The sequence below is a fragment of the Ptychodera flava genome, chromosome 4 (genome assembly GCF_041260155.1).
Source record: "Ptychodera flava strain L36383 chromosome 4, AS_Pfla_20210202, whole genome shotgun sequence".
NCBI lineage: Eukaryota > Metazoa > Hemichordata > Enteropneusta > Ptychoderidae > Ptychodera > Ptychodera flava.
Window position 1 is genome coordinate 36,417,531 of NC_091931.1, and position 12,260 is coordinate 36,429,790.

General features: G+C 38.1%; 1 protein-coding gene across 1 annotated transcript; it reads right to left on the bottom strand.

Annotated features, from left to right (window-relative positions):
- Positions 1-390: 390 nt before the first annotated feature.
- LOC139131617 (uncharacterized) lies at positions 391-10,486 on the bottom strand. The gene is made up of 7 exons (XM_070697743.1): positions 10,418-10,486; positions 9,221-9,569; positions 8,288-8,617; positions 6,502-6,572; positions 5,001-5,295; positions 3,812-3,897; positions 391-1,532 (listed from the first exon to the last, which is right to left on the bottom strand). Exons 1-7 carry the CDS (start codon positions 10,427-10,429, stop codon positions 1,350-1,352), a joined length of 1,326 nt encoding a protein of 441 aa, XP_070553844.1. The 5' UTR covers positions 10,430-10,486; the 3' UTR covers positions 391-1,349.
- Between the last annotated feature and the right edge of the window lie 1,774 nt (positions 10,487-12,260).

Genomic DNA, 12,260 nt, shown 5'->3' on the forward strand with positions numbered 1-12,260 from the left:
GTACATTTGAGATGTGGACGTTTAACATTTTAGAGCCTGACAATGTTACTGTAAAACCAGAACTACAGTGCTGGCAGACGACACACTTCAAAGCGAACGGGTTTGTGCACTCCTTGCCACAGACATATATATATCTATCTATATATATCTATATATCTATCTATCTATCTATCTATCTATCTATCTATCTATCTATCTATCTATCTATATATTATATATATATATATATATATATATATATATATATATATATATATATGAGGATTGAAAGCACGATGCCATGTGGTTATTGACTGACAAATCGATCGCTAAATTATTAGCGCTAAACACTCCTACAGCAATAAGAAGACAACTTTCATCTGTATAAACATGTTTCGCATGCCTTATAGATGTGAGTAAATGTGGTCTTTATTTTTCATAGGGCAATGATGTAATTTTAGAAAGTAATTGATGTCAATTGTGTTTTCTACAAATAATAACTGATTTTCTCAGGCAATGAAGGGACGTAATACAGACCCCATACCAAAATGGGCTGAGATGGAATGTGTAACACTCGCTGGGGAACTTCTGTCTCACAAACTTTCACAAACTCTGAGACACAAATTCACTAGCTCGTGTGAGACAGTCCATCTCAATCTATTGGAGTGTGGGATTCTACAGTTTTACATTCAGAGCACTTTTAGGGTTTCTCAAACGTGAAGACTTAAAGTGGAAATGTACTAGGCCTAACAACAAGTACGTCTACAAAGGAGGAGTCAAAAGAACGTCAGTCGTGTATCAGAGTCTTTACAAAATGCATGGGTACTCCGTTAGTTTTAGGAATGGTGGAGTAGGCCTATCATACATGACCGAATCTTTACTGATGCGTGTTGTTGTTGTTGCTGCTGCTGCTGCTGCTGTTGCTGTTGTCGTGGTCGTAGTCCTTGTTATTTCTGGTTCGTAACCAGAGTAAAACAAAGATTAATTGAGAAAACAATGGAAAAATGTTGTCGTCATGGTATGTTTGGCAATGAGCTAAAACAAAAACACGGTGTCTCGTTTTCATTCAACTGCCTCGGTACACTGCCTCCACATAGAATCTTCCTTGAAATTCACCAAAAGAGTCACCAAACAAGGTACTGTCAATGTGTTGGTAAATAGTATTGAAAAAAAAAAACTTAGAAGGATTTGAATATTACATTTTCCTACCCTGGGCTAAATGCCTTATTTATAAACAGCCAAGAAACGAAGTTTTATTTACTGTTTCACTATTTACAGTTTGAATGTTTCATTTATCCGAAGCTAAAGTTTCATTGTTGAGGGCGTTCTGCAGATTACAGAGACCGAACTTTAAAGCGTAGGGGATATTATCACAAGATTGTGACTATAGGAGGGGAATTCATTTGTTTTTCAAGTTCCGTGGCGATACAGGTTCTGATATGTGCATCCTTGATCAGTTGTTTGCTGACTTTTTCCCAGACTTTGACCAAAGCTGCCAATGTCCGTACACCGAGTCTCAGCAAATCCGATTGAAGCTTCGCCATTTCAGCTTTCTGAGAGAGAGAGAGAGAGAGAGAGAGAGAGAGAGAGAGAGAGAGAGAGAGAGAGAGAGAGAGAGAGAGAGAGAGATATATCAAGGTGATAGTAAAAGAGAAAGAAGAGGAAAAACCTAGTTAAGGACAATGTCACTTTGACACTGTCAGCCAATCAGCTCGTCTTTCTTATTTTGGTAAGTTAAAGGTTTAAGCGTCACGAAAAGTGCATTTTTCTGTGTCCCTGCTTTCATATCTTGCATTTTAAATACCATCATATTATCAAAACGTCAAAATAGATAGTCATTATGGAAACATGGGACTGGTCTATTGCACAGGCCTGGGTACACACTTCTGCAATGCAAAGGGGAAGCAAAGATGGGTTGTTGTAGGGATAGCGCAGCCATTCACAAAAATTAACTGTGATTGACGATAAAATTCCAAGTTCGAGATAGTTTTCATTGATATCTCTGGTGTTACAGTTTTTTTAAGACACGTTATATACACTTGTTTCTTGAATAATGCTTAGATGTCAATATCACAGCTATGTCAAATAGCACAATCAGAACTTCTTGTTTAGCTTGCACCTGCTGTTTGCCTTATCTAGTCAAAGTATGAAGGGATCCATCATTACCACTCTAGATGGCGCAATTTATGATAACCAGCCTCTGAAGACTTTACAGACAGTTTTAAGAGATGTAACTTTTGGCAATCTTTTCATTATTCTCCCTAAAGTATAGTGATGTTGAAAAACCGAGTACTATCCTTATAGACGCCCAAAACTGTATGCAATATGCAATATGCAGTTGAAACCAGATTCTCAGTCTGGAATTAAATCAATTTTTCACCAACAAAGTTGAACATGAGACATATGGGCTGTGCTCTGAAGTTCTACATCAAATATTTTGGCATGATTTATTTGGAGTTGAAAAATAAATTCTATTTTACTGACAGAATGTAAATGGCGGCAAGTGGACAAAAAAGTGACCAAGCGCTCGATATATCTCCTCTGTTTTTCCTAAGAAATATGCAAATTTCTGGTGATTAAACATCACTAATTAGGTCATCCGTAAGAAGCTACACATTTATTTTCAAAAATGTTAGACAAATGCAACCAGGGGGAAACAATGATTTGACCAAATGTGAGAAAAATAGTCTAAAAGTATGGATATGCATAAACTAGCCCTAAGTTGCATATGCAAATATCACCATCATATTGAAAAAGGCTTAATTAGGTCATTACAGTTAACCTACATCACAAATTTGATTTCTATATCGTAAGAAGTTTCAGAGAAACATAATATACTAAGTTTAAGCTGATTGATTTATAAATTAATAAGGGAATCCTTAAGAAGCCATTTATTGTATCTCAAAACAATGCTATGACCAAATATGAGAATAATATTCCCAATAATTTGCATATGTAAATGTCATCATCATTTCTTAATTAGGTCATCCCTGGAAACCTACACACCAAATTTGTAACAATTTGACGGACATAATTTTCGGAGAAAAAAGTTGAAAAAAATTGAGCAAAAAATATGTGGAAAAATTGCAAAAAGTTAAAATATGCAAAATGTGTGCTGAACAATAAGGGTATCCATTAGAAGCTGTATATTGGAATTCAAAACTTTAAGACTAGTGGTACAGAGAAAGCAATGCTTTTATCAAAATGAGAAAATTAGCCCTACAAATTTCCATTTGTAAATTTCATCACATTAAAACTGAATGACGTCTTCCCTATAGTACTTACAAACAAATTCGAGTGCCATTTGACAAAAGTTTTTTGAAAATTATAAGTAATCTTAAAACATACAAAATTGCAGGTTTCATCATGATTTGAACAATCTCAGCTAGGTCGTCCCCGGAAATATATTTCGAGAGAAGATGTTTTACCAAAATTTGGTTAAATGGCCTTAACATATAACACAGTTGCATATTTAATCACCATTTAGACAAATTTGATTAACTCATCCCTAGGGACACGAATACCGCATTTATAAAAGAAATTGGACTGGCGCTTGTTCATTCAGAATTTGTATTACAAAGACATTGTTCAACAAACAAATTATGGGGAACATCATGAGATGCCTCGATCACACATCGCAAGGTTTGCCGGGGCGATGAAATACAAGTAGATAGAGCTTGATCTCAAAGGAATTTTTAGAAGTCGGCTGCTTTCAACTCAACTGTTATCTGTCGAACCAAAGAAGGTCCGAACAACAACATATCGGCGTGTGTAGACATAATTCTCAGAGAACGCCTAATTACTTTCATCTTGAACCACTTTCTATACTTACGGGTAATTTGTGTTGTTCTGTGACGTCCATCAAGAAGTCTTGGATCGAACAAGCGTTCAAAGGTGTGTTCAAGGATGTCCTTGATACTATGATGGAAAAAGTGTGACAGAAATACAAACAATGTAGAATTACCGATTAGAGTTGAAAGTGTAAAGATAATTAATGGATCATATATGATCCCCCTCCCTCCCCCCCCTCCTCCCCCCCTCTCTCTCTCTCTCTCTCTCTCTCTCTCTCTCTCTCTCTCTCTCTCTCTCTCTCTCTCTCTCTCTCTCTCTCTCTCTCTCTCTCTCAAATGTGTTTAATCTGTGTAACCATTGCATGTACGTGTCGATATACGGTTGCGTGTGTTCGTAACAAATGTACGCAATAATTTCAACAATGCGAAAAAAACAAACAAAAAAACAAACGTTTAGATGTAGACTACACTATGGACCCTCGAGCAAAACACTCGAGAGTCTATGACTACACCCAGTCTTCAATGGTTACGGCCTGGACATAATTTACAGGGAGGCAGATGATGCATTTAAAAAACCGGATGCATGAAAAACACTTACCCTACCTTGGTTGCTTGCACAAAAAACTCTAGCCCTCCACCTTCTTCGTGACCAAAAACAAGTTTTCTCCCCCTATGCCTATAACCATTTGCATTTCGATAGGGCTCTATACAAATGGCGTTATCGTTGTCCAATTACTATGCAAAAATAAGTATTTGTCCGAAAATTTGGATATCACATTTGGAAATAACGCTCTCAAGAACGACGAAAACTCAACTTAATAAGGGACTAACAATGTCATGATAAACACCTAAAAACTATTAACGCCCAAAATTGGAAGCTGCAATATCGGCTGTGTTTCAGGCTGTATAAAAATGACAGATTCAGCCGTGTGCAGTCGCCCCTGCGCCCCTTGATTTTACACATAATATGAAATGGCCCTCCCAAAACTGTTGAATGGAGAATGTTGGCACTCCCTGTTAATTTTCTCCTGGCTCTTAAATCGTCCTCAAAGAAAAATACAAACACCAAGCAGTACGAGCAAACAGACGACAGGGTAGCAGATAAAGAATTAATAGCGAAAAGCAGATGAACAGATACGACTTCATTGAGTCAGACAGATAAACAGATGAAATGAGTAACCGATACACGAGGAGAAGACGGACGAGAAATATGAAGATTCCGAACCATACCTCTTACATTTTGATACAACGGTGGTTGTGTTGGGGACGATTGAGCAGATCTCTCGAAGTCAAATGTTGCACTTGTTAAACTTGAAGAACTGCTGGCTCTTGACATTGTCGCTGACTCGGATAACATTCGCTGTTTAGCAATCTTCACAAAGCGTTCAGCTGTCACCAGTGCGCTGTGGAGAACCCTGAAAACGTCAAGTTCAATGTTCGGGTCTCGTTGGTTGTACTCAGGCGTGTAGTTCCGCAGGAAAAACACGTGATTCTTAGCACTAGATGTGGCCGCCGAGATTTGGTTCTGTAGATATGAAAAATTCCCAATTTATATGGTCGATGAAAGCATCTTTATAACCAAGTCGGTTGCCGACGCATACCTGTAGAATACAGTCCGTTCAAAGTTCATTGAACTGTACGAAAAGTTAAAGGGGGGCAGTCGTCGGAACTCTGCTCAAAGGTTGTCAGGGACCCTACGACCGATGTAAACACTGCATCTACGGTGCGTTGGCGATTGGTGAAAGTTAAAACATGTTTGTTAACAATGAATATCGTAAAATTTAAATGTTGCAGCTATGTTGACTCGATGCATCTAGATATCATGCATGAAATACATTGTCTGTAAAGAAGAAAGTCGCACACGCGCAGTTCCGACGACTGCCTCCCTTTAATCTACCTTGTCCACCAGATCAAATTAGGCCAAATTAAGAAAATTCTTTGTTTTGCGTCCACTCAACTAAAAGTATACAAGCCATTTCTTGGTTTTGTGACAGAACATCGCCTAAGACGGAAAATCCGGCAAGAAAAGTTTGCGTTTGTCCCCCAAAAATACTCCAGAAACGTAAGCGCACGGACGCAAAAACAAAGAATTTACTCACTTTAGCCTCATAAGTTTAACCTGGTACAAATATAGGTGTATAATAATTAGCCCTAGGTATAACACCAACCGAAGGTGTTCGCAATGGAGATGTGTCAATAGCTATCCACTTTCACTGCTTACTCTGAAAAAGCACTTTTATATCATATTTCATTGAGCAGTAGTGAATAATCTACTACAGGAAACATGTCTGTTGATATCCCACTGATCCACCTGTGGGGAATTAAGATAAAAGTGACCAAAACCAAAGCTCTTCATCGATTCAGTGGGGCTGTGCTCTAATTTTTACCGGTGAGAGACTACAGTGTATCTGCGTGATGGTACACACATGAACCCACATACACATCTAAAATCATATAACTTACTATTGTGCCCGAACAATTTACGTCAAAAATCTCTTCAGTTAAGCTGAGCTTAGCAATTAGGAATCCAAAAGAGAAACATTCTACGAAGGCAGGTGCACGTGACCTTTCCAAATGTGACATTTTACGACTCAAAGAGACAACAGCGTATGAACACCATGAATAATCACGCTAACGTTGTATACACGTTGTAGACGTGGTACCCATGCACGGCGGTTGCGTAGTCTAGGTCCTTCTCGACTGATGTAAATTAATGTTTTTATTAACTTACAATTATCCGTTCCCTTTCTTCTAGATTCTGTATCACATCCTTGTGAGTTATAACAATCACTGGCACAATTCCTGGATATAACAAAAGGAGGTGAAATTTGAAGGAGACATTTATTGCTCATTTTGCACCTCACACGCGTTAGAACGTGGGAAGAACCATAGATCATAGGAAAAAATATTTCTAAGGGACTGTCGGGACTGTATATGGAAGAACCTATCATTTGTAGACTACAGATGGACGTGATTCTATCTTAAGAGACAAGAATTGATCAAAATCAATACTATGTCCAGTGATGCTTGTGATGATTGTTCATATCTGTTAAAGATGCAAAACACTTCACTTTTTGTTCAACGATTAAGTGTATATCTGTTCCCTTACCCTAATTGAGAGGATGGTCTATGAAATTCGATCATGTTATTAGGGAGTCTTCATTTTAGCGGGGAGGAAGGGGTCGAAGAGTGTTTGACGATTTTTGAAAGATCCCGCAATAGGGATATCTTGAAATTTGCTGAACCTGAATGGATAGCAAGCTTTCCTTAGAATGCACTACCTGATATCAGGTGTATCTCCTCTAATCATTGGTAAGCTCAATTTGAACACGTACTGGTCTATTACTTAAACTCATACGAAGATACAAGTAATTAAGCCTCGGATACAGTTAAAGGGTGGGGGTCATCGGCACTGCGCTCAAAGGTCGTATGGGACCCACTAGGCTACTGCTGTACACTATTCCAAGGTACCTTGGCGATTGATGCCAGTTAAGGTAATATGCACCTCGAAAGTGAAAGACTTAAACTTTTGCACTAACTTTCCTCAAGGGATCTTTCAATCATTCTCTTTCAAAATCAAGAATAAAAATAGGGGGTCACCGTGCAAATTTTGGTACTAGAGAAACAAATTACCCAAGATTTACCGATATTAGAAATTCAAAATGGCCGCCATCCCAGTGTTAACTCTATGGAGAAAAATAAAAATTTTCGAATTTCGAATAACTAAGCCGGTGAAAAGTTATCTTTCACCAAGTGCTTTAAAATGAACCCCACATGTGGTATATCAGAAGCGAATTGTAAAAGTTTGAGAGTCCGAATGTCTGTCCCCGAGGTGCGTTCTACCTTAAAGGTATACTGTCACCTGTTCAAATTTTGCCACAGTTCCCATGGAAAGAGAAAATTACCAAGGAACGCCCCTTTGACCATATATGGGCATATTTAGATTACAGGTGACTGTATACCTTTAAGACATGTCTGTCATAAAGTACATCATAAACATTTTCATGTTTACAGCTACGTTGACGTAATGCATTCAGCCACTGTGCATGAAATACATGGTTAAAGAAGAAAGTCGGACAGGTGCAGTTCCTACCATCCCCTCCTTTTAAAGCATTGGCATTATCCCTTAACACAATTGTGGTGTGGATTATCACTATAAGGTGAAACTCTACCATTATAACTTTCTTGTAAAGGGTTTCTGTGGAAGGGATGACATTATGCATTTGACGTATTAACGATTGAGGGAGGTCATATTCTAGAAAACCAAAGTTTTTTTGGGGTGTTTAATTTTGATATTTACACTCAACTTAATTCTACCATCACCTCCCAGTAAAAATGAAGGCTTCCTAGGCAAAGGCTGTTCAACGAAATATTGTACATGATGGTGAAATATTACATTATTCTAGCGGGTCGGGTGGGTCTTCAAAATCACGATAGAACCATGAAATGCTATACATGCTTACAGCTGAATACAACAATAACTGTCCAAGCGTGAATATAAAACACGACCGTCCTACCTCTCTCTCTGAAAATAGCTCGAAACTCTTCCAGAAGCTTTACCGTACCTCCATCTTTAAGGTACGGGTCCATAGGACTGGTACAACAGATTACTCCGTGAATGCGCTCCAACAGGGGCACTTCATATTTGGCGCCCTTGGAACTCTTGTTGTACCTGACAACTTCCCCTGGCCGTATGTTTCCATCTACAACTTCTCTTACCGTCGCCAGTGTGTCCTGGTCCATGTTTTGGAAGCCTCGAACATCGACCAAGCGGAATGCGCACACTCCACCCAGGTAATCTTGGAGACGGACTGTTCCTTCGCCGCCGGAGAAAACTTCACAAGACCCTATACATCAGATCATAGATTTAAGAGACCAAAAACTCGGTATTCAAGGCATACAACTTGACAACAATGGCAATGAATTTCGCGCTGACGATGATGACCGTGATAGTTATGAAAATTATGACGACGATAACGACAATGAACGACGAAGGTGATGATGATGATGATGATGATGATGATGATGATGATGATGATGATGATGATGTGATAATGATGATGATGATAATGATGATGATGATGATGATGATGATGATGACAATCATGATGATGATGATGATGATGATGATGATGATGATGATGATGATGATGATGATGATGATGATGATGACAATCATGATGATGATGATGATGACGACAACGATGATGATGATGATGATCATCATCATCTTCATCATTATCATGACGACGATAGTGGTGTCGTTGATGATGACTTGATATGATACCGACCATTTCATCACCAATGAAGACTATATTTTTATTTTCCTTATGCTGTCATTATTGATATTTTTCATTCTGTTTTATTGGTGACGTAATTGTTGTAAATGCTTGTTGACGAGTTTGCAATAACGATATGTCAATCGTGATGTCGTATATGTAGCACGTTACCTTTATCTGAGATTTTGATCGTTCTTTCACAAGTATTTATAAAACTGCTTTTACCGACACCAGTCGGACCCATCAGGGCTATTCTCAGTCTAGCTTTAGGATCGGTAAATTCGCTAATATCCAACGAACTAAAGCTTCCCATTCCGTGTTTGTCACCGAACTTATAATCCAAGATGGCGCGTCGCTGGAGGGCCGCCTGGTAGATCAAATCATTTATACGGTCTTGGTTCTTCGCAAGTTCCGCTTCTTTTAGTTGTCTCTCATTTTCCAGTTGGAGTTTTGTTTTGTTTTTAGCCTCAGCCTCGATAACCGCAGAGTTGTCGTAGTACACAACCTTCTTCGAAGCTTGCTGATTACCGAAAAGAGATATATAATTACATTACATATCTGAATTATTGAGAGTGAGGGCGGGTAAACATATAGCTGAATGGCATAGTGAGCTTGTGGTTGATTAAGTCAACGTGTTCACTGATTGTATCACATCTATTTCATGCAGTCGTGAGAGGAATGAGAAGTGAATTATCCGACATATGATACTTTTTTCAGATTTTGTCACTCTTGTCAGATTCAAAATTTGTTACCTTTCGTTCTTGAGGGCGCTCTTTATCATAATTTGTATAACATGAAATTTGGCTGCTTGACGGCCAGCTGAAAGATAAACCTTACCAGACCGCGAAAAAAGAAAATGAATTAGCCTTATTTATGATTAATTGATTGGGTAAACGTATGTGCCTGAATTATGTGTGTTACATGAGAAACTTCACTGTCGGTGTCCAGGACAAATAGTCAGGAGTTACACATATGTAGTTTTTGATATTTTAAGTTGGAATGTAGGCACGGAGGATTTGTTTACATATTCAATGCTTCGGTTGTTAATTATCCGTTATAGTGTTCATTTAATAGAACCAGGAATAGAAGCATATTTTGAAGTTTTATCACACATTCATTCGTTTAACAAACTTGAGTTGCAGCTTACTAGCGTGGGTTTTACAGATAATATCAAGAACGCATGTCATTCAATGTGTTGAGATTGTTGACGTCGAGGAATTGAAGAGATATTAAATCGCGTTTTTTTGGTTCTGCCGGTGAAACAAATCTTTCAGCGATGGTTGACAGAAACCATGGCAATTTTCCCATACCTTAGAATAACTGATAAAAAGGTGTCATACTTCTGCAGAAAAGCAATGTCAAACCTACCTTGTTTCCCATGTCGACGATGACAAGTCTTTTCTAGTCAACCTGATAAGGCTGATATGGATCATTCTGTAAATAGATGGTTATACTATCTAATTTGCATGAGCGGTGCTTGTTGTCGCATGTCTACGGTAAATAGTTGTGACCTTTAGTCGTGCTATTTTCCTTACCCAAACTAAAGGGATTCAGACATAACTTTGGGACATGACTTTGGAACAGATATACTATACTATACGATAGCTTTGTTCTCTCTTTAAAAGGTTCATGTTCTATAAATACAGTATATTGAGATATACTTAAAGACCAGGAAACTTTTATAGAGAGAACAGAAATACATCAAGAGTGACGGCCAATGGCTACTCCAAACTAGTATGACACACAGGAACCATCTGAATCGGGTGCAAGGACGACATCTCGGAGAAGAATACATGCTTTATGCGCACATTTCAGCGTAACAGACATCGTTCAATCTGAAGCAAAAAGTCAGTAATTCTGTACATTTACGTGATAAATGATTATATTACAGTTCTTTCCTCGGCTTGGCTCAGCATTACTTTATAGATTTTACATCAACCATCCATCCATAATTTTTCTGTTTATAGCGCTGATCGCAAATGACGTCACTGTTCTCTCTCATTAATATGCATAAATAAATATTTGTCCGCATTTTCCGCATAAACGACAAAAATAAAACCTGCTAGTGTTACAATAGCTACTAAAAATCACACCAATGCGTATGAATTTATGGCTAAGACTACAAGCTACAACAAGAGCCGCGCATAACAACAACAAAATTTGTCAGAATTTTATGCACCTGAGCGTTGTCTGAAGTCGCGCGCGTGCAGCTCTATTTAGTAACAAACCTAATTTCTATCCATGCAAGTGTAAAAAATCTCGGTCATGACGTCAATGTATGTATATGTGCATCATTACACAGGATGTATTCGAACTGACCTGGTGAAGGAAGAGGATTTGTGAACAACTCTGCGATATTATCTGCAAAACAAATACTTTATTCTACCACACGACCTAAGGTAACCCTTGACTCTTGGACATCTGCTACGGAGCATTCAACAATTAGATAAGACAAGTAAACAAACAAATACTGTATTGTTCAGCACATTCTGGCGAGATAGCGACATGTAAAAAATGCAAACGCGAGGTGAACTTTTCACACGTGAAGTGGCATAGACTGTCGCCCGTATCAATCGTACCAGGTGATGCTACCACCTCCGTGAATCTGACTAGCCCAATCGTAAAAACAAGTAGATGAGAGCTGCAACTTTTGATAACGTATTTGCTATTTTTATTCTATGAAACAGGAACTTACGAAACAAAATTAAATTAGAAGTTACGCACATAAACATAAGTTGAACATTGGGTAATGCAACATGATGATAACGGGAATAGAAAACAGGACAATTTTACAGAAAGTACAGAAAGATAAAAAAATGGAATTATATAGTATATTTGTTCTCGTTTTCGATCAACAAGCAATTGTTATCCTTGTTCATGTGTTCCGTTTATTACGCACTTTGAATCCGGCGCATTTCCAGGAGATTAGTGTACTGGTCGCTTTATCAGAAGGGATTGAAAAATTGACAAGGGAGAGGCTGATTTTGGCAGAGGTTATTCAAATGTTAACAGAATTTCTATCCACCGATCCACAATTCAGAAAGATCAAGCAAATGAGTCAAACTCTACTCTGATTTTTTCGATTTTTTTTCTAGGGTTCAAAACCAACATGGGTACAACATATTGAAAATGTGTTTCATTTAAAATGATGAACAGGAGTGTAAAAGGAATTTGTATGATGAATGGTATATTGAAGTTTATTCCACAGATA

Bases quoted from the DNA above. Each gene is read 5' to 3' on its own strand.
- LOC139131617 (XM_070697743.1), bottom strand. The intron at 8,618-9,220 runs GTAACGTGCTAC...TCTGATGTATAG, and splicing joins GATCAAAATCTCAGATAAAG to GGTCTTGTGAAGTTTTCTCC. The intron at 6,573-8,287 runs GTAGGACGGTCG...TGTTATATCCAG, and splicing joins AGCTATTTTCAGAGAGAGAG to GAATTGTGCCAGTGATTGTT.